The 24,384-nt window shown below is 37.4% G+C and overlaps 1 protein-coding gene across 1 annotated transcript in view; it reads right to left on the reverse strand.

The window, feature by feature from the left end:
- LOC132414550 (AP-2 complex subunit beta-like) overlaps window positions 1–24,384 on the reverse strand; it is a 79,600-nt gene that overhangs the window by 26,396 nt on the left and 28,820 nt on the right. Inside the window, 10 exon segments of the mRNA XM_059997198.2 lie at window positions 1,394–1,653; window positions 9,435–9,533; window positions 11,083–11,248; window positions 13,156–13,180; window positions 13,183–13,227; window positions 13,230–13,260; window positions 19,831–19,926; window positions 20,059–20,176; window positions 20,692–20,913; window positions 23,145–23,335. Of these exon segments, the coding sequence (XP_059853181.2) occupies window positions 1,394–1,653; window positions 9,435–9,533; window positions 11,083–11,248; window positions 13,156–13,180; window positions 13,183–13,227; window positions 13,230–13,260; window positions 19,831–19,926; window positions 20,059–20,176; window positions 20,692–20,913; window positions 23,145–23,335 (1,253 nt within the window).

A 24,384-nucleotide genomic window follows, 5' to 3' on the forward strand; every position in this document is an offset into this window, starting at 1 on the left:
ACAGTATTGTAAACGTTGACTACACTAATTTGTAAAGCAATAAATCCTACACTCTGGCTATTCATGAACCACTGAAACAGCAATATATATTACACAATACGGGACACTCAGAAACGGTGCAAGTGCAGATACTCTAACCACTCAGAGATCAAATTCTACTTAAGATTTGAGGTTTATTATAATTAATGAAGGGAGATTCTGAAAAGATTCCAAGATACCCATTATAAGAGTTTATTAGAGTATTGCCGTTCCCAAATTAAAATTTTAAGGTTATCTATAAAGCAAGAGTTCCATGTTACCTGACAGTCTGTTCATAATAGCATTTCCTTACTGATATGGAGCAATTTATTTTGGTAAAAAAGGTACAGGCAACTGAACAACTATGTCTACACAGAATCTAGGCTGCTCTTATAAAACAATCCTGCAAACATTATTTCATTAACAGCTGGCTTTACAGCATAAGAGAAGCAGTATCTGCTAACTTCATCCATAAGCTTGAACCAAAGTTACAGTAAAGGATAAAAATAGCTAAATGTATACATGGGCGGACCTCATTTTATTGCACTTTGCAGATATTGCAGTCTTTACAAATTCAAAGTTTGTGGCAACCCTGCATTGTCAGATGATGATAAGCATTTTTAGCAATACAGTGTTTTTATTTTTTTTTATTTATTTATTTTTGCAGTACACGGGCCTCTCACTGCTGTGGCCTCTCCCATTGCAGAGCACAGGCTCCAGACACGCAGGCTCAGCGGCCATGGCTCACGGGCCCAGCCGCTCCGCGGCATGTGGGATCCTCCCGGACCGGGGCACAAACCCCGTCCCCTGCATCAGCAGGCGGACTCTCAACCACTGCACCACCAGGGAAGCCCCAGCAATACAGTATTTTTAAATTAAGATATGTAGACTATTTTTTTAGACATAATACTATTGCACATTTAATAGACTACAGTATTAGTATAGACATAACTTTTATATGCACTGAAAACACAACAACAAAATAATTCATGACACTTCATCGCAGTGGTCTGGAACTGAAGTGCACTATCTCTGTGGTACACCTGTACAGGCTTTTTACCAAGTTTTCAACTCTGGGAAAATTTCTAGCCTCATCTTTCTGGAGACTTAAGCAACTTTCAAACTTTATCCATTTAGAAAATCTTCACCACAATTTTCTAAAGGCACAACCTTACCTACCCTGAGGTTAGAACACAGAGGGGCCTTTTAACCTATTGTTTGTGTGTGGTCACTAGTATTCAGATGAAGCCTCCAGGGCAGCAGAGTAGGTTTGCCAAATGCATAGCAAATTTTTCTAGGCTATAAAAGCTTGAGGAAGACCAACTTCGTCTAAACAGAGAATCACTTCTCACTCAAACCTAATTTACCTGCTTACCTCCCATGATGTACTGGCAAGTGTTTGCGATGGATTCCATGACTTCCTTCCACAAAAGCATTGGGCGGCTTATGGTACACTGCGGCCAAAGAACCAATGTGGCAGATGAGCTCATCCAACAGAGTTGGCTCAATAAGAGCTGTCTCCTCAGAGATCAGTGGCTTCTCAGACAAGACTACTTCTTTGGCTGTGACAGGATCAGTTGAGAGAAGGCGCCAATAAATAGAGCCCTGGTCTCGAAGGTCAGGATTATCAGAATCCTAATGAAAAGGCAATGGCAAGAAGGTTTAAATGTAACCTTTCTCCATACAGAAAGCCAAACTGCTGGATTTATTATCAAGGCAATGCTGAAGTGATTTACGCAGAGTTGGCCGTTAAGATATTTAGACTCAATATATTGTTAATAGAGCCATAATTCTGTAATCTCTAATGTTTCCAAGAATTTAAATATAAACTGAAGTGGGTTAGTTCTAAGACTCAAATTCAACATGAAGTTGGGAAAAGGAAAATAAAGTTTAAGCCAGTAAAAATCAACTGCTTACGATGGCCTCAGGACATAAAAATAATGTTTTTAACTGCTTTAATATTAGCAGGATTATTCATGAAACACATCTTACATATATTTCACCCATACCTCTTTCTTCATTCAAATATTTATTAACTATCTCCTATGGAGACATTGGCTAGGCCCTGGAAATAAAGAGACAACAACACAGTGCCTGACTTCAATGAGCTCAAAGAATATTAATTATTACGATATAGTATGAGAGGTACCATTACCTAAATAATAAAAAAAACTGTTCAAGAGAGAACATAATGAAGTGCTTCTAAAAGGGGTGACACTTGAATTTAGTGGTCTCGTTTTTTTTTTGTGGCTGTTTAAAAATAATTTTATACATGGTCATGGCTAAGAAAAATTTATTATCAATGACACATCACAATTTAGAAATGTATAATATAAAAATAAGTCTCCCCCTATCATCCAACCCTACCCCACCTTAACTCCCCATCCCCAAAATAGCCATATTGACAGTGCACTATATATCTTACCAGAGAGCTCCCACACATATATATTTATTTTATACAAAACCAGTTTCATAGTATATATACTGCTCCTCAAGCTGCTTTCCATATTGGAACATACAGCTGTCATTTTCCACTGTATATGCAGCACTGCATCATTATTTACTAGTGTCCTATTGATGAACATTTAGGCTGTTGCCTCTTTCTCCCTCCTTCCTACTATTTATTTTTGCAATCATTATAAAGTGGCAATAAATATCCTGGTATCCACCTCTCAGAATGTCTATATAGTGGCATTCATTTACGCATGAATTGTTCCAGTGGTATCATGTTATTAAAGGCAACAATCAGTCCCATTTCAATTTCTGTATTTAAAACACATACAAAAATATTTTCTTTAAACTAGGCCAGGGTTTTTCCCATGAGTTTCTACATAAGCAGATGAACTGGTTTATAATTTAGCCATTTAAGGCACGTATCATTCAGCTCAATACCGGAAGTGACCCTGATGGTTTTATATAGATTTTCTTAATCATGTATTATTTAATTTGCACTCAAAATGCAGTGCTGGTAAAAAACAAAAAAGCATAAAGAACACTGAGATACAAGTTAATACAGTATAAAAATGGTAAATTTTACCTCAAGATAATCTTTATCACATTCATAGGTTGCATTATTCTAATAAAAATGCACATATATACATGTATTATTCATATCAAAATGTTTGTAGCATTTGAAATGCCAGGGTTAAAAAAAGGAAACAGTGATACTATCCAATTTAAATGAGTTTGTTTTGTTGCTTGTTGGGAGGGGGGCTAATTTGCTCCTGAAGAAGTGTTTATAAATAGCAGCCTGAAACGTCCTCACTTAGATTTTCATTTGGAAACAAAGCGTGAATATTATGAAACATAAACAAGTTGATTTTTTAAAAGAGCAGAATACAACTTTCTCCAAGTATTGCATCAGGAAAGCAATCCCCTGTCCAGCTTTTATTGATATTTAAATTAAAAGTTAAATTTTAATCTGTATATTCAGTCCCCAAAGCATGTCATTTAAAATTTGTAGACTATGCTTTTTATTACACAATGAACACTACACATCACTTAACTGGGAAAACTTAATTTGCCTTTATATAGTAGTAAAGTTGTTAAACATATTAAAATAAACTACATAATACAGCTTAATAATATACTTATCAAAAATTTTTTTTTTTTTACTTCAAACTATTTCTCTCATATAGCTGGTACATATTTAACCAAATGGCCAAAAAAAAAAAAAAAATTCCTGGCGGGATTCACAAAATATATACTTCTGTGAAAATAGCTTGAGTCCCCCCACAAATTCAAAACACTGCAACAGGACAAACTTCTGGAGACAGAATCACTGGATCAAAGGGTATACATACTGTAAATCTTAACAGAAAAATTTAGTCCTATGAGAAATGAGAAAATGAGTGCAAATTTTCCAGGACTAGAAGTGAAGAGTGGGCAAGGATCTCCACTGTCCAAACTCAGTTATCCTGAGGGGTGATCTGTTAGGACTACTATCAGCTGGCCTTCACTGCCTCACTAATTCACATGGAGACCAAGATAAATCAGGCCCAATCAAGGCTAATGACAAGAAAATAGAAACTTTTTATGATTTTAAGGTGCCATTATGTGTTTGGTGACTCAGAAAATTTGGTTTCGGATCTACTGTACTGCTAGTCTGATAGGCCCCTGTAAGGATCTCGAGAAAATAGTGTATTTCCCAAAATTTGAGAGCTTCCAAAACAATTCTTACCAGGCAAGCTCTGAAACAGTAATTCTTAAACTATAATGTGCATCAACATTTTAACACACCAGGAAAGCCACTGAAAGTGCAGATTCCAGACTTTCTGATTCATTATGTCAGAAGTGGGGCCCAGGAACTTTTATTTTTAACAAGCAGCACAGGTGATTTTGATGATGATGGTCTCTAGTTCACAAATGGAAAAACTAAGGTGAAGACTTCTTTTCCATGTACTAAAAATAGTAATTACTAAAGTTTGGACACTTCTATGAGTATTCTTTACTAATTCCTCTAAAACTATCAAAGTGAAAAGACAAATCTTTGAAATAAACCCATGGATTCAAGGGTTGGTTTTCTTTTCCCCTAATTTTATATATATATATATATATATATATATATATATATATTTTTCCCCCTAACCTGTTGATCTCTGTCATTTAACTGGGGTGTTTAGACACATTTAATGTACTTATTGATATGGTTAGGTTTGGAACTGTTGTCATTTCTTTTTTATTTGTCTTTTCTGTTCTCTGCTCCCCTTTTATTCTTTTTTCTTTATTGTTGTTGTTTTTATAAATTTATTATTTTTTGGTGCATTGAGTCTTCGTCGTTGGGTCTTCATTGCTGTGTGTGGGCTTTCTCTAGTTGCCGCGAGCGGGGGCTACTCTTCGTTGCGGTGCGTGGGCTTCTCATTGTGGTGGCTTCTCCTGTTGCAGAGCTTGGGCTCTAGGCGCATGGGCTTCAGTAGCTGTGGCACGTGGGCTCAGTAGTTGTGGCTCACGGGCTCCAGAGCACAGGCTCAGCAGTTGTGGCGCACGGGCTTAGTTGCTCCGTGGCATGTGGGATCCTCCCGGACCAGGGCTCGAACCCGTGTGCCCTGCATTGGCAGGTGGACTCTCAACCACTGCACCACCAGGGAAGTCCCATAATATTTCTAATCATACCACCATTTTATTTAAAATTAGAAGCACAAAGATTTCACATATACTTCACTGAATTCTCAGCATAGATAAACAATAGGATTAAGTCTACTATAAAGACAGAACAGTAGTATGACAGAGAAATTTGCCCAGTCACGTCCTGAACCAGTGGATGTAGCAGAAATAGAACCCCACCACCCAATTCAAATTAACGTAGCTCAGCAGATCATGCTGCCCTCAACTTAAAAATTTATGGCTGGTAACATAAATATTAAATTAGGTTCTTATTTCACAAACTTGAGAAAAAAATTCCAGAGGAAAATTCCAGTGGAAAAGACTTATACAAATGTGCTTATTCTATTATGCTAATGCCTCAGATTTCATTAACTGGACAGAAAAGGCAAGTCTAGAGAAACTGTTTATTAATTATTTATAGCCAAATATGAAATAATCATCCACAATAATCTTAAAACCTCTAAGTTCACTTATTTATACTGGCTTATGCACAACAATGCTTCAGGCAGGGAAGACAGGAAATGCGTATTCTCAAAAGTCATTCTTAACTTTCAGACTTGAGAAGCAGCATTAACAGAGTAGAAAAGGGCAAAGACTCTGGAGCCAGGCTACTTGGGTTTGAGTCCCAGTTCCACCCCATACTAACTGGGCCGGCCTCTCTATGTCTCAGTTTCCTCACCTATGAAATGGGAAGAGTAACAGTATTAACCCTTACTGAAAGCCTGGCACATAGTAAGCACTATACAGATGACTGTTGTTACTAAGATTCTCTACTAGTCCTTGTACAGAAAATCTAGAATTAGGAAGGTCTGATGGTTTATTTATACCCTGCCCTGTTCTAGAAAAGGATTTAGCAAAGCTTATAAAAATACATCTAAAGCTAGAGAACATAAATTAGAAGCAAAGGCAGAAAAATGCAAGCCACGATGACCCACACATTTTCTACAGGAGATCCTTAAATTTGATTCTAAGGTTTCAAACATATGATATGAAAAACAAGTCTAGTCAGATAAGCCATTCAGAGGGGCAGTTAATTACACACTAATGCATAAGAGAATCCAAAACTGGTTAGGAATTTTTTTATGGGGTTTCATAGAGAAAAAAATATATAATGGAATAAATACTTTGATAACAGATCTAAAGAGGATAGTTTCTCATGACAACCCTTACTACAGGATGATGATATTAGTGTAATTCAGTAAAAACAATTCTAATAAGGGTCAAATACAATGCAGTCTAGATCCCCCAGCTCTCTACTAATCTGGCTTGATTCAGTGGTAAATTTCAACATATATAAGAACATAGGGAATCCTCCCTAAACACTTTATCTCAGGCAAATACTGTAATAAGAGTGAGTTTGAACTCTGACAAGAACCTAAAACACAGCTCTCCTATGCTGCCTGTTAAATACAGATACAGAGGCCTTAGGAGACAATGGAGGTGAAGGCAGGGTTCAGAACTTGTGAATACAATAGAATCTACCAAAGACACTCACTTGATTATGAGGGTAGCCTTATCTATTCAGAAGTGAGTAGACAGGATTTCCCTGGTGGCACAGTGGTTAGAATCTGCCTGCCAATGCAGGGGACACAGGTTTGAGCCCTGGTCTGGGAAAATCCCACATGCCACGGAGCAACTAAGCCCGTGTGCCACAACTACTGAAGCCCGGGCTCCGCAACAAGAGAAGCCACTGCAATGAGAAGCCTGCGCACTACAACGAAGAGTAGCCCCTACTCGCTGCAACTAGAAAAAGCCCATGTGCAGCCAAAAGTAAATAAATAAATAATTAAATTTAAAAAGTGAGTAGAGAAGGAGCAAAGCCAAAATTCTTTTTAGAAAATTGTTCTAACTCCATCTTAACAGAGATACAAATGGGTAATAAAGGGTCTAGACTAGGAAATCTAGAATGCCCAATATAGATAATATTAAATAACCATTGCCTTGATGGTTATGGAAATTGCTTTGCTTCAGGCAAAAGGAAGTTTTAGAAAAAACACTTCAAAGAGCTCTAACAAATTTTAAAAGATGTAAAATTAATAACAGGAAAGGTGTATCTGTTTTCCAATGTGGATGAATGTCAAGTGGCCTACATTTTCTCTTTCGTTATTTTCTACTTCTTGTGGTAACTTTCATGGAGAGCCAGATATTGCTGATGCTTTGAAATGTGACCGTCAGGGGAGAGTTAAAACTTGAGATACTTTAATAAACAGAAATCCCATGATTCTTGAAGAAAATGAGATTTCTGAGAAAGCTAAGAGACTGTATAAATATGTATTTATCTGTGTTTAGGGAGTTTTCTGAAGCGTTAGTACATAGGCCTCATTAAAGTCAAGTTTACTATATTACCGTCTAGAATAAACACAAGACTTCTTTGAATCTGGTTAATTTATACAGAGCTCTTTCTTTCATACAAAGGAGAGAGGCTCCAGGGCCTGTAGCAAGAGACAGAAATGAACTTCAAGGCCCTAAGATGAAGTCAAATACATGGCTAATTTAATGGCAATCACCCTACAGAGTCTGTAATAAGCACTACATTATTAAGAAGGGGCAATTTCTATTCAAAATGGCCCCCTGTAGATGACCTATTAAACACTAACGTGAAAATTAACGTCTAACCTAAACTACTTTGATTCAGAAGATGACCAATTTCTGCTCTTAGTGCCAAGACATGCCTCATCAGTGATGGACAACCTCCCAGTCCACTTTTCATGGACAGATGGTGAGCCATGGCCTGCCCTTGACTCCACATACTCATATGGATGCTTCTTCACACTAACCATAATGGGGTCAAGTGAAGGTTTAGAGACTTGGGGAAATAGCACATTAAAAAGTTCATTCATAATTTGTTGGAGAAACGGAGAAAACTGAGAGGTACAAGGGGTGGAGTGGGACACCTCTATTTTCTGTGAAGTGAATTTTCTGACATCCTTTAACTCAACTACTGTTGGTCAGCTGCTCCTTAAAAGATAATCAAGCGATAATTCTCAGTAATGTTTACGTGCATCAGTAATCAGACACGACAATTATCTTAATTTTTAGTTCAGGTCTTCTTCACATTTGAGTTCATTGATTGTAAAACATCTGTACTTGAATCAAGTGTCAGAAAGTAGCCTTTGACTCTAGCAGTTTCCTTGGCTATATTTTTTTCAGAGTTGTATAACATATCCTATAAACAACTTATTTAATAATGTTGTCTGCTTTATACTATTCCATTAAATATTCAAATGCCTCATCTGCCCGTCGAACTTCTTTTCCTTAAAATGGATTCCTGGCATTTCTAAAATTAAATACTGTCAGAGGAAAGAACTTTGCATTTATCATGTACCAAATGATGCGCTTTGACCACTTAACAGATGATGTATTGGCAACTATGCAAGGTTCACATTTATGGTCTCAGTTTGGAACTGGGTTTCAAGAAGTGTACTAAGTGCACACCCCAAGCGTACTAATTAATTACAGGATTTACCATATTTAGTCCTCCAATTGTGTTCATTATTGATATGAAATAAAGCTCCCCAGAGCAAAAAAAAAAAAAAAGGAAAGATGACAGCTCAGAACTAGGTTAAAGAACTATAAAAGAGATCAAATGCTGTTAATATACAACTATAAAGAGACGAAAGAGGAAAATGATAAATTGAATATCTGAATCAGATTCCATGTATAAACATACATCATAACTCTTGACAACCTGCTAAAGCCAGCCTGTTCTCAAATTCAATTAAGAACATTACTGGATCATGATGGACTGATCATTATACTAGTTACGTCAGAAAAAGTAATTACTTTGATTTCTGTGTATCCAGCTGGTTGCCACATTCCTGAAATCAGAACCCTCCCTAAAAGGACCAAAAATACTAAATAATTAAGGAAGCAGCATTAGCACTTTAAAATTACTTAAAGAGAAAGGCAACTTATCTAGAAGGTAGAACAGCACACGAGATATTTGTCAAAGCATTTACCATCTCTACAGGGTACTTTCATTTGAAAGCTGAAATTAAGTCCCCCAGAAGGAGATACTGTGAGACTCAATGTCATTTTCACAAAGTCATGTCCTTCATTAACACTAAAGAGTCTAAGTTCAATTTTCATGAATTATCATTAAAACTGGAGTCAGTCAATTCATTTAGAAGCCATACAACCAGTTCTAATTCAGCAGAATATGTAAAAGAGGCACTGTTTTTATTTTTTTAACAGAATCTAAAGACTGCACTCCTTCCGTTTAAAATCTCTGCAAATGAACCTTCTTGAAAGAAGTTTCACAATTTCCTAGAATTTAAAACAAATCAACTTCATGCTTTTTTCAGACTTCTTACCTGTGTTGCCAAACTCAAGACCTGCTGTACCAGCTCCTGCGTTTCTGATGGTTTCTTGAGAAACAGCTTCACTATGGCAGTAAGCAGAGTGAGCTGTACCTAAGCAAATGTAATTTAATAGGTAAAGTGAAAGGCATTTGCATTATTCCACACCATGAATTCCAAAGTGATATTTTCCCAAATATGACTTACTATGAGGTCTTTCTGATTTTGATTAAGAAACAAAGGTTAAAACTCAGCCAATATCCACAATAGCAGTCAAAGGTTTTCATCAACTGAAAACTCACTAGCCTCCTATCTCCAAATTGCATTTTTTGGCATCAAAAACTGCCGGTTTGTTTCTGGCCCAGATAATCACCTGTATTTCTTAAACTACATGCTAACATACTGATGGCAATAAAGCTGGTTCCTGACCAAATCCTTTATTATTTACTTCCACCAAAAGCTACAACTTCCAGGGAATTAGGGAATCATTTATCATACTGAGGCAAGAGCCAAGACAGCAGAATTATGCCAGATCACAACCAATTAAGAGTGGCATGCTAGGGCTTCCCTGGTGGCGCAGTGGTTAAGAATCCACCTGCCAATGCAGGGGACACGGGTTTGAGCCCTGGTCCAGGAAGATCCCACGTGCCGCAGAGCAACTAAGCCCATGCACCACAACAACAGAAGCCTGCGCGCCTAGAGTCTGTGCTCCGCAACAAGAGAAGCCACCACAATGAGAAGCCCTCGCACTGCAATGAAGAGTGGCCCCGCTCGCGGCAACTAGAGAAAGCCTGCGCACAGCAATGGAAGACCCAATGCAGCCAAAAATAAATAAATAAATAAATGAAACAAATCTATTAAAAACAAAACAAAAAAAAGAATAAAATTTTAAAAATAATAATTTAAAAAAAAAAAGTTGCCTGCCGAACCATGAAACTACTGGCTGGTATATGTTCCTTGTAGGGCCTATTAAAATTACTATGATAGATTACACACATGAACTTCAATTTGCAGTGAGTACAAATGCCGGGGAAAAAGAATAATTTATCTGCTTCTCTGGGCCTTTGACTCGAAGGTCTCTCAGTTTCGGTAGAAGACAGACAGAAGATGGGAAGGAGTCTAACCATCCACAAAGAATCTTTTCAAACTGCACATGCCAGCCTTCACCCCAGACAGAAACCCCAGCTGCAACTGAGCCACAACCATTACTAACAGCAATGGGTAATCATCTTTAGGTGACAGAAAATTAAAAAGTAATAACTACTGCTCTAAGTCAGTAGTTGTCAAAGTGTGGTTCTGGACCAGCAGCAGCAATAGCATCACCACCCTCAACCTTGTAAGAAATGAACATGCTTAGGCCCATCTCAGACCTACTGACTCAGAAACTCTAGGGGTGGGGCCCAGCAACCTGTCCTTTAACACAGGTTAAACACCAGTGCTTAGGTGCTTCTAAGGCTCATTAAAGTTTGAGAACCACTGTCTAAATTAGGCAGGCTTGTTCCAACAGAAGTTAGCACAACTGAAAAAGGTCACCCCTTTTTGGGAGAAAAATGAACATACTATATGTGTATATAAATTCGCACACATGAAACTGCCTAACCTTTACCTTTCCTGAAATCGTCCCCAAAACATATAATACATTAAGATATAGATGGGAACTTACCTGGGTGCTTTCATCATGAAAACCTTCCAGGAAGCTCTCTAGTAACTCATCTGCATTGTCAATTCTTTCAGCATATTCTCCCACAATCCAACTCATAGCTGCTGGAGCATCTGGCTCATCCAGTGAGTCTAAGTTCTCACACAAAGTGGCAATGATACTTTCATATCTGATATAACAAAATGGACTATGGTTACTGAAGGCAAAACTGAGAAGTGTATTTAACAATGAAGCCTAAAAAGCAAAAAACCATGGACAAGGTACCCTAAACCACCACCAAACTACAAAGACTTTTAGCCAAGAGAATGTACAGGCTTTAAAGCCAGAAAATTATAAACGTCTTCAATTTTCCTTCAATTATGTTTTAATAACTAGACCATAAATCTTTATAAAAGCTTATCAGATATTCTTTTCACAAGGAAAAACTAACCTATGGTTTAAGATAATACCACTACCTTACATTTCTCACACTAGATCAGAGAATTTTCCTATTACTTCATTTTACCTTCATCGTAGAGGAACAGAAATTCCACTTTACTATTAGGAAAATGGAGTAAGACAACAATAGCATCCAGAAACAGTAATTTTGTCTCTTATCCACCTATCTCTGCTTTCTATAGAGATCTTTATGTTCTTTCCTCCCAAGGCACCCACACTAATGACCTGTTTTTCTAAAGAAATAAGCAATTCAAGTATTTATTTTTACAGGTCTATAGCTCTCATTCTTTACCATGTTAAATCCACCTCCTTGGCTAATGTGTTTTTTTTGTTTTTTTTTTTTTTGCGGTATGCGGGCCTCTGCCGTTGCAGGGCATGTGGGATCTTCCCGGACCGGGGCACAAACCCGTGTCCCCTGCATCGGCAGGCGGACTCTCAACCACTGCGCCACCAGGGAAGCCCGGCTAATGTAGTTTTAAATATCAGAATGAAATTGTATAATAAATGAGATATGGATAACTGAATAATACACTTAATTGTTTGCCCTATTTCCACTGATTAAACCAGGTTCTCGATAATGCTTTCTTAAAATTAAACTATCATAATCCCTCAGTAATACAAACCAGAAATGGACACATTTCTTTACCAAGCATATTAAGATATACACCTCCCCACTTAATCAAGAAGTTTAGAAACCCAACCCTCCTCTTTCCTGGGAGAGTGGTAAAAGTATATGATCCTTTTTCTAAAAATACCATTTCTCGAATTAAAATATATATATATATAATGCTTAAAAAACCACTACCTTATTAAAATATTTCTTCTAATTCTGAGTCCACCACTAAGCTAACTAACTGTAAGTCACTTCGTTTCACATTATCTTTAACGATAATCAGAAGCCTTAGCACAGTTCATCTCTATGATTATAAGGTAAAATGAGATTTAGGATGCTTATAAGATCTGCTCTTATTTCACTCTTTCAGATTCCTTAATTGTTTGCCTTCAAAAGCAAATCTGAAAAAGTATTTTTGTTTCATAACTAAGAGGCCTCAATGTGAAAATTTTTGTGGAGTGAAAATGTAGATTTTGTATATCTTAATGGAAGCAGCTACAATACTTCAGAAAAGGCCTGAAACTCTCACAGTTCATTGTTGCGTGTTCTATAATTTTCTACAAGTACTAGGTAACATACTAAGTGAATAGTGAAGCTGTCACCTCCCTGGCTTTTACAATAAGGTGACCATATGATTTATTATTCAAACTGAGACGTTTCTGAGAGTGAAAGGGGGCACAATTATTAATTATGCCTGGTAAGAGGCATAAAATGGATTATGCCCAGACAACGTGGAATATATGGGTATCCTTCATCACCAAAGAATCTGGCTAACTTTAATATATGCCAATTGACAATGCATATTCAGACAGAGCTTCAATTCTTCTAAAAGTGATAAAGCAGAGTGAAAAATCAGATTTTAACCCTTGTGCTAACCAACTTATATGTTTCTGATTTTTAATAAGGTATTCAATTATGACCAGTTACTTTACAAAGACTAATTCTTACCTAGCCAACCTCAAAGTGCCTTACTTAAACATCTCCTAAATGATCTGAGGAAGAGGGGCAGAAGTATCTGGACGTACTTGTTGGGGTATTTGCGGAAGATATAACAATCGCCTCTTGGACCACATAATTTACTTTGGTTTGGATGAGACAAGCAATGTGCTTACACAGCGCTCTGCAGATTGCTGCAAAGAGGAACATAATGAGAAGTCAGATGATCTATCCAATAACACAACCTCAACATAAAAAATATTTTTTGGAACATTCAGGTATATCAACTAAACTAGACTAAAAGATGAGGCACTTAATTTGACCACACTATACTAGAGGCTGGGTTATCTGATGGAGATATACAGAAGTTCTAGATATACTCCAAATTTTACTCATTACAAGAAACAGTTCAAGTGAAAAAAATCATCTTGGATAGCCAGGATGACAGAAATGAGAAGAAAGCATAAGTCAAGGTAGAAGGAAAGAATAAGAATGAAAGAATAAGCCAAGCGAAGAGGTCTTTATCTGCAGTTCATGAATGAGCACAGACAGAAGGCATCTTTAAACCTCTTGAAATGAAACTGCCAAATTTCATTTGTGCACACAAGCATATTTTCCTGGGAAAAGGTTTACAGTTTTCATTATATTTTCAAAGTTATCTGTGACTCAAAAAACTCTTAAGAAAAATTTGCCATCTTCTGGGCTATATAACTGCAAGTCTATGGCCTTAGGTAAACTGCAACTTTCCACAGCCTATGGCTCATCTATAAAATAGAATTTAATCTATTAGTCTTTCATTAATGAAGGGAATATGGAAGAATACAAGTGACAAAACTAATGTATTGAAACAATAAGTCATAGTTTTTAAAAGAAGGTTCCAGAAGAGAGATCCTAAAAACCAAGGACTGATTTATCATATATTACAATGTATTATGATGGGTCATTCCATTATATGCCTCCTGATAAGATGCAATAGGAAATTCACAGCAGCATCTAAGAGGTATTCTTGCCTAAAACACTGAATATGAATATTACCAAGCCTCTGGATTTAATTTTCTAAAGGGGATGAAGGAATGAGATAAACAACATCACTAAAATACTATCAGCCAAATCTAGACTCTGCAAAATTCTACAAGCCTAATGATCTAGTCCTTTCAACAAATGGCACCCAAATAAATAAGTAAAGACTTAAGAGACATATTAACCAAATGCAATGTATAGCTAGCTCTCGTTTAGATTTTGATTTGAACAAGGCAACTGTAAGAAGACATTTAGACACAATTAGGGAAAACTGAACATGGACTAGGTATTTAATGAGATTAAGAGTTACTGTTTGTTGAGTACGGTAACGATATCATGACAATTTTTTTTTTAGAGGACCTATCTATTAGATATACACATTGGACTACTCTAATAAGATCATATCTGAGATCTGCATTAAAATGTAACAGTAACCCACTCCCTTGAAGGGGGAGGGAGAGGGAGAAGATCAAATGGGAACAGCAATGTGTTGATATTTGTTCAAGATGGATGGTGGGTATATGAGAGCTCATTAATCAATTTTACCTTAGTGTATACCTAAAAATTTCTGTAATAAAATCTTTTAAAGGTATTATAATTTAAACCATTCCAAGCAATAAAACAAAAACAAAATTGCATCTTGAGGTTATTTATATGAGGTCATATATATGATGATTCTGTTCTCTTTTATTATTGTAGTTTTCCCATTTTTGAATTCTATTTTATTCATTTTCAACTAGTTATTTCCTGTGCTGTTATTACAACAGCAAAACAGTTGGGAAATTTTAAATATAAAAGTTATGATAAATTATAAAGCATGTAAGGGTTAAATTATCAAATTAGATAGTACAAATAAAGTACTCAGCATAAGGCTTGATAGAAAGCTAACATTTACTGAACCCTCAGTTTCATTATTATAATAAAGATAAACAAAAGGTCATCTCCCATGATGCATCAATATTCAAAAACAATTAAGTCTAGGATAGTAATTTTCAAGCAAATTGTCATCTCACCTATATTGCTTTTGATTAAATTTTAAAAACACCATTAAAGCAGTATGGCAGAGGAACAAAAGTAAATATCCAATCATTGTATATACAAAGTAAGTGCAGAAACAGAGAAAGGCATAGACATATAAAATCTAGTATATGATAAAGGCAACATTTCATAACAGTAAGGAAAGGATGAATTGTTCTGGTGTTTGATCCCCACACTCTTATCTTTAACCAAACCATTGCCATTAAAGTAGAAAATAAAAGTGAATTTTATATAACTTTGAAGTGAAGCACAATTTTCTAGGTGGTCCACTAAAGATATCATTGGGAGAGGGACTTCCCTGGTGGCTCAGTGGTTAAGAATCCGCCTGCCAATGCAGCGGACACGGGTTTGAGCCCTGGTCCAGGAAGATACCACATGCCACAGAGCAACTAAGCCCATGACCATAACTACTGAGCCTGTGCTCTAGAGCCCACGAGCCAAAACTACTGAGCCTGCATGCCACAACTACTGAAGCCCGAGCGAGCACCTAGAGCCTATGCTCCGCAACAAGAGAAGCCACCACAAGAAGAAGCCCGCGCACCGCGACGAAGAGTTGCCCCCGCTCTCCGCAACTAGAGAAAGCCCACACACAGCAACGAAGACCCAGTGCAGCCCAAAATAAATAAATAAATAAATTTATTATTTTTTTAAAAAAGATACCATTGAGAGAAAATGGATAGAACTCACTACATAAGGAAATGCGAACTCCTATGCATCAAGAAGTCAAATGAAATCAAAAGGAAAATAATTGGGAAAATAACTATTAATGAAATGAAGGGGTATTAAATGAACTAGTACCTTTAATTATAAAAAAAACTTTAAAAAATCAATGTGGAAAAGATAACACATTGAAAAAAGATACACATGCCATGAAAAAGCAATTCCAAATGGCTAAGCGTAATGAAAAAAATGTCACCTCAACTAGAGATCAAAGATTTAGCTACAAGGATCCTCCTTATAACCATTATTTGGAAAAAGAGCAGAAACAACTTTAAGGTCCATACAGGAAGGGAAAGGCTAAATAATTATGAAGCAATCACACAGTATGTCTACAAACCACTAAAAATGATGTAAAATATTATCAGCAACATGGGAAAATGTCCATGTATAATAAGCAAAAGAAGCAGACTACAAAACATAAGTAAATAGCATTTGTAGAATGATCTCGTTTTTGTAAAAACACACCTGTTTATGGAGGACTATGTAAACAAAGACTTAAAATCATGTCCACATCATCTCTGGAAGGGTAGAACAGGGGTAGGAGAAAGCAGAGTGTTCTACTTTTAACTTGTCTTTTTTTTATGATTTTATGTAGTAAATACATATGCTTTTTGTTTGCGTAAGACGTAAGTCAGTACCTTATCTTGAGCTACAAAAATGAGAAATGGTAAACACCAAAGAACAGAAGAGTGGGAAGTGAGGAATACCTTAACTTAGTGACTTAATCTCTCTCAAACAAAACCAAACATATAAATAAATCTCGCAAACAAAATCATTTTATCTGTAAGAAAAGGAGGGCAGGGGTTTATTTCCTCCTTAAAGAAACAGGTATACGCTGTAATATATACAGCTTTAAATCTGTCAATCATACCTCAATAAAGCTGGAGGTGGGGTGGAGAGTAAAATCTATTAAAAAAAACAACCAAACAAAAAAGAACAGGCAAAAGTTACTGAAAAAACAGTACCATGAAATTGCTTTTTCAGTGTTATTTATTGACTCAATGGCTTATGCTTAATCTTTAACCTAACCAACTTAATATGATAAAATTATACATTTTTTTCACCTCAGGGTACTTAAAGCAACAAGGAAACACCTGTACTTACAGTCATGCTAAAAAACAACTCCAACTCTTAACACCCAAATTTTACAATAGGCCCTGTTATCTTAGCTAAGCACTAAACTAAAATTCTTTTTTTCTCATCTGTCATATCTTTGAAACCAACTACACATTAAAAAAGGGTCAGGTGCCCTGAGAGAACAGCAGCAGCTCAGTCTGGAAGCTACAGAGAAAGGCTATTACAATTCCCTCGCTGGTTCTTGCCCTTGTCCCATGGATAGGTTAGGTAAAAACAGGCAATCACTGCCTCTCCTGCCCCAATAACTGTGTCTGGACTAGGCAACTCTTTCCAACTAATAACTTTCATGATTTAACCAGTTCTAAGAAAAGTTCTTAGGCAAATCCAGGTAACTGGAAATAAGAGAACACTATCTAAAAGGCAGGATTCTTGAAGGCTGATCTTAAGCTTCCAAAGGAAGTTCATTCCTCACACACTCATATTCCCACCAGGGCACCCTGAATCAAAGGAAGAAGTGAGAGCCACCAGAAGTTCATCTCTTCCAGAAGATGATGGATAACTTTTCCATTTAGTCACAATAGACGGTACTAACAGCTGCTAGGAATCTAGATGCTTTGAGAACACTTTCTAGTAATTCCAGGGATAGAAAAATCTCTTTAACTTTGGAATGAGACTCTTTGCAAGAGCACTGTCAGAGAGGTTAGTAAGACAATGACATTCTGGCAGTGAAAAGCACAAAATGACTCTTCTGCTACCAAAATAGCTCTGAAAATTGTCTGCATTAATACCATAAGCAGGTGGCTATTCCACAATGAGAAAAGAAAAAGAAAAAAGTTAAGTAGTGGTGGTAAATTAAGAAGTGTGGGAGTAAAAACAAAAAAGATGTAACACATCAAGATCCAATAAACAGATTTTCCCATTTCTCAAATTGAGCATCAGAAGTATATATTAAGTATGTGAAGCAACTGAGCTGGCAGAACCAGAAGTAGAAACCAGGATTAATTGACTTCTTGCTATAACAACTAGTCTACTAAACGATTTATCAGTGGTAACCATATGAAGCAGCATTCAGTAAATAAAAACAAGGAAGACCAATTAGGAATTTGGCTTTCAGAGACACTTCTCTGACACAGCATCTGTTTCCTTCTGTTCCTGTGAAGCACTGGTCATACCGTACAAATTATTTTAGTAACTATCCTTGTGAAATCATATGGCCCAATCTGACTCAAAGTAGAACCGTAGGGACTTCCCTGGTGGTGCAGTGGTTAAGAATCCGCCTGCCAATGCAGGGGACACGGGTTGGAGCCCTGGTCCAGGAAGATCCCACATACGGCGAAGCAAATAAGCCTGTGCACCACAACTACTGAGCCTGTGCTCTAGAGCCCACAAGCCACAACTACTGAGGCCCGTGCACCTAGAGGCCGTGCTCTGCCACAAGAGAAACCACCGAAATGAGAAGCCCCCATGCACCTCAACGAAGAGTAGCCCCCACTCACTGCGACTAGAGAAAGCCCACGCGCGGCAATGAAGACCCAATGCAGCCAATAAATAAATAATTAATTAAATAAAATGTCAAAAGAAAAAAAAAAGCAGAATTGCACATAGTCAAGTAGTAAGAACAAATATGGAGCTCTGAATCCACAGTATCGTTGTGCACAGAAGCCATCATTAATTGCAACAAACTTCTGAATGAGGAAAAACAACAGAGGCTTGGTGACTGATGAAGCAGTGCATTGTAAGTTGTAGCCCTTAATACCTACTGGAAGGCTGCAACCAAGCTAGAACCAATCTGCCCTCTAAGACCACAGAGAAGCTCTTCAAGAGGACTTCCAAGTAAAGATCAACTCCCTGCCCTAAAGCAGAAACCTGCTAGTCAACAGTCCTGCCTATGTGCACAGAAGTCCTGACAACTTTTCTGTCATCTCATTTTTAACACAAATAGGCAGCAATTTACTGTAAGTATGGTATACACTTCAATTAAAAAATCATATATAGACATGCAACCATCACCATAAAATACTCCAGATAATTAAATTCAAACTGCAGAAACAAAACCAAAAACTGTAATTCACATCACAAGAGATTTAAGAAACTATTGCAACCACAAAAAAAGGAATGCTATGAAAAAGTACCCATAACAAGAAACAGCAATGAAGGGAGGCTGTATGGAAAGACGGCTGTGCAGAACACAAGAAAGCAACCACCCAGACTGGAGTAAGGACTGGAAGGACAGAGGACTGGAAGAGAGAAGGGTCTAGAACAAAAGAAAAGTTTTATTAATTTGATATTATGCTTGAAAAGCTGGAAGAAGATAGGAGTGCAATGAAGGCACAATGAAATTAAAAAAAAAAAAGACAAAGGCCATTATAAACTACAGAAAAAACAAAAGCCTTTATAAGAAAGAAAACGCAATCATTTGATTGTGTAGGCTCTACATATTTACAGGCATAATACGCACAGCAAGCTTTGCAAGACTCTAGTTGATAGAACAAGAAACAAAGGTATATTATCCCATTTTACAAAGATAATATAGGAACAAAAACCTCATGATATAACTATACAGGGGATCTATACAGAACGGTAGAAGTAGAAGTGATGGAGTATATGAACCAAGTTGCTTCTCTCATAGCGGAAAGTTAATAGACAATGTCTACAATTGGTAAATCAATAAATAGTAGCATAAGGATATTAGCGATATGGAAGTAATCAAAATAACTAAAACTAGGAACAGAGTTAAACATGATTCCCTCGGGAAAGAGAGGGACCAGGGACAGCTGTTTTTCATTAAAAATTCTTTAATATTTTAACAATGTGCTTTATTATTTTGATAAACTTAAAAATGTAAGGAAAGAGGTGAAGAGAATACCCAGAGTCCCACAACGTGATCACAACTACCACGGCACACTTGCCTCCACCTTGATGGCACACCGTCCAATGGCCCGCATGGCTCTGCGCACAAAGTCGACATCCACCTCTGTGGCATATTCCTTCAGTTCTGCCAGAACCTGTTAAAAATCCATGAAGTGAATAATCATTAAGGATTCTCCAACAGCAATTTCATGGCCTAGGTTTTTCTGAAGGCCGTATCTTAAGATCTAAGTTTTTAGATCTTAACTTGAATCTACTTTAAGTCTGACCTGAGCAATGTTGGCTTGGGATGCCAAACGAATCATGATGTCCAATTTCTCTAGTTTCACATAGATGGGATCATTGTACGTCACAAAGAAAACTTTGATCTGCTTCAAGATTTCAGGCCTGTGGTACACAGAAACACAAGATAAGGAAGGTGAGGCATATATTGATATTCCTTCTGAGTCTGCATTAATACCTAACCTGTGCTTCTCTGCTCTCCATTCACACACTCCACTCCAGGGAAAAAAACTCACAAACTTCCTCTACATCCCTCTAACCAGATCCATCTGGCAGACTATTTTTAAGGAGTAAAGTATATATTGCCAAGAAGAACCACTGGAAGAACAACAACCTGATCTAAATTACAGCCTGAACCATATTAAGCAGACACTAGCTATCATACAACTAAGAGTTCCTTCAGAAAAGAAACTAAATTGTAGAGCAACACCAGGCATTCATTGTAAGAACACTCTAAAATCAACTGTTAGCCTCCTGACCCTGGGCAAGTTGCTCTACCATACAGTATTTTCATTTCCATACATTAAACAGAGTTTTAACACAGTCCTCTTTAATAATGATGTTATTAAGTTTAATTCAAAATTACAAACACTTTAATCACCAATTCATTTTTTCCCAACCTTTTCTGGATGATCAGGTTGATGTTCCTCAGGGCGACGTACTGCACCTCTGGCTCCCCAGACAGCAAAGTGACAAGTGGAGGGGCCAACTTCTTCAGCAGCATATTGCAGTAGTCGGAGTCCTTGGGTAACAACTCTAGAAATTTCATTAGGACTTTAACTGCTGAAAGCACCACTGCTGAGTTGGCGTGAGATAGCCAAGGAGTTACCCGCTCACAGATACTGAGGACAGAAAATGAAAATTAGTGCCTTAAATTATAATTTCTTTGCTCAATCCAATCTATAAGGTAATGTTGTCAGAGGTTCCCATGGCTCAGAAATTAGAAAATCAGTTAGAAAAGTCAAAACTCCATACATAGGTAAATTTGGGATCCAACACTGTGGACGCCTCAATCCCAGCAAACTACAAACACAGCAGGGATATCAGAAGACTTTAGGAAACCAGCAATAAGGGATGTTCAAACTGGAAGGGAACTAGCCAATACCCCAAACACCTGAAGCTCACACCATTTACCTTCCTATTTTATAGTCCTCTCTGTCTCCCCATATTATGTAAGGGCTCCCTGCCTCACAGCCCATTTCTCCTCAGCCTATAGGAAGTCAAATTAAGCATTCTGAGAGTTATTTCATAGTGAGAGATATCAACCAACTGTGGCTGAAGTTTCACTGTAAGATGCAGAAGGAGATGGGGTGACAGGGAAAACCACCCAACCTCTTGCATTCAGCATAATAAGGGAATCTCGGGAAGGGTGTTTGTTTGTTTAACAACACACCACCACTGCAATACTCTCTCAACCTCATCCCCTTCTCCTAGTCCCTGCCACCTACACTTAAATGTCTCATAAAATATAGAATATTTAGTTATCCATTGAGGGTTCTTCAGAAATTAACCTAATTTTGATAGCTCTTAGGCAACGTGAGTGGCTAGCTGACTCAGTTAAGGACACAAGGTAAGTAAGCTGTGTTTTTCTCCCTTCCTCCTGTATCTACTTGGCTGACTCCCTGACCTCCTTTAGGTATTTATACAAATGCTACCTTCTCAGGGAGACCTTTCCTGACCACCCAGCATTTGTTAGATCTCCTCCTTACTTTATCTTTCTTGTTAGCACTTATCATCATCTGACCTATTATATGCTGTATTACGTATACATATTATATATACTTCTGCCCTATCCCTCAGAATAAGTGTTCCATAAGAGCTATGATTTTTGTCTGTCCACTGCTATATCCTCAGAGCCTAGAACAATGCCTGGCATACAACATGGGCTCAATAAATATTTGCTGAGTGAATGAGTAAGTGTGAGATGTCAATGACCAAGAGAAAATAAAATTGTATGTAAAGTTCTTTCCAGAAGATATTTGTACTTTCAGTGATGGAAAGAAACTATCAGGGTGAGCTTTGGTTAAATCCAGAGGGAACAATTTCCCAGACAAGTGAAGAGCACTTACATTATAGTAGCTCGAGCTTTAGCCGAGCAAGGAAGGTTCATATCTATCATAATTAAAATGAAGAGCCAGGGCTTCCCTGGTGGCGCAGTGGTTGAGAGTCTGCCTACCGGGTTCATGCCCCGGTCCGGGAAGATCCCACATGCCGCAGAGCGGCTGGGTCTGTGAGCCATGGCCGCTGAGCCTGCGCTCTGCAACGGGAGAGGCCACAGTGATGAGAGGCCCACGTACCGCAAAAATAATTAAATAAATAAATAAATAAAATAAAATGAAATGAAGAGCCAACAATTCTTCAGAATTATTTTGCCTAGTACAGTGCCTATATACACAAAATGCTTAATAAAAACTGATGATACTTCCAATTCTGTAAACTAAAATGTATGTATGTGTATATGAAATTTAGTAGTCAGTATCTGATAGTCAAAGAAAATCTGCAACACTAAAGTGGTAGAGAGCTGAGCAGAAGAATCCAGGTGTGCCTTCCAAAATCTTCTCCAAATTCAGACTGATGTGATTCCTATATCTAACGGAAGACATCATACATTTTGCTGGCTCCAACACAGTTTCTCTAGTACTAATTATAGGTAGAAGGTACAATAACTACAATAACTAGTACCAAGCCACCTACTATGTATCTAAAAGAACGAAAATTTTGTTACTACAGTGAGAGATGCTCAAAAAACCTTTGTTTGCCAAATGGCCAGGAATTGCTGTATGGGAGACGTGAGACCATGATGAGGGAGAGTTTCTTCAGAGGGTTGTAACTATACTGTTCAAAGAAGAAATGAAAAATACACATCTCCTCTTAGGAAGAGCTATTTTTTGCATGGTTTACTCTACCACCTAAAATGTTCCTAAATACATTGAGAAAATACCACAGGATAGCAATATATATCCCATAAGCCACTGATTTTCTCAACGTAACAGACCATTATGCTAATACAGACTTACTAGAAATTATTGAACCGGGCAAGACTCCTAGATACTATCCAGAAAAACAGACTGACCTCTGAGCCTCCCGGTCATCTTTAGGGTTGTAATTGGACAGGCAGTCCAGGATGAAAATCTGGCCCCGCTCGGTACACTCATTCAGGGCTGTCAGTAGCTTATTAATGTTCTGTGGATTCAGATCAAGTAAGTTGCTGTTTGGGTGAGATTCACTGATTTCAGATAATGCTGCTACAGCACTAGCCACCACCTGGGAAAGAAGCAGATATGACCTTGATTTGTCAAGAACAGTACAACTATTTCTCTGGATCACTTCATAGATCTCAACCCATAACCGTTCCTGAACATTTTACGCAGTCAGCTAGAAAGAGATACACTGCTTTCAAAATGTATAATAAACCACCAATGATGGCATATATAGCTTCCTCATGGTCAGGCAACACAGAATTAAAACAATTCACATATTAGCAGAGAGTCCCTCATGATTTACTATTAAAACAATAATAATTTTAATAGTAGTCAACACTATCAGTAGAATTAAAACACATGAACAACTGTAAAAGAAGTGAAGGTTAGGGACTTCCCTGGCGGTCCAGTGGTTAAGACTCGTGCTTCCACTGAAGGGGGGCATGGGTTCGATCCCTGGTTGGAGGACTAAGATCCCACATGCCTCGCAGCCAAAACATGACAAAAAACACAAAACAGTGAAGTTTAAATATGAAACATGTACATTAGGCAATGGAAAGAAAAATCTAGGCCAAACAATTTTATAGGTGTATGGGCGTGCATGTACTGGGGGGTGGGGAGGTGATACTTCAGGTGTCAATCACACCTTAAGTCTCAGAGTAAGAAAATGTGACCTTGAAACCATAGTTCACTGTAACATGATGTTAGGAAAGCACAGAATCTCCATGCAATTCAATTTCCTCATCTGAAAATGGGATAATTTAATCCACCTCACAGATTAGCTTTAGTTTGAGGATAAAATCAGATGACTTATGTATAAATGCTTTCTACAAAGCCTTATACAAAGTTAAGGTGGCAATATTACCATAATTCATCAAGACTAAGTTGCATAGTTTTTCATATTAACATCTCTGAAGTTGGGATATATTTAATAATCAATGGCATGTCAGTTTAATAGGAGGTATTTTTCTTTCTACGTACTAGAGGAAATAATAATGCATCTTAGAATCAATGAAATATGGTACCTCAAATGTATCCTTAACTCAGGAAGTATGATAAATGAAAAATTGCTACCAAATATAAGAAAGTACACTTGTATCCTGACTTAACAGA

This window comes from Delphinus delphis, chromosome 19 (genome assembly GCF_949987515.2).
Source record: "Delphinus delphis chromosome 19, mDelDel1.2, whole genome shotgun sequence".
NCBI classification, from domain to species: domain Eukaryota; kingdom Metazoa; phylum Chordata; class Mammalia; order Artiodactyla; family Delphinidae; genus Delphinus; species Delphinus delphis.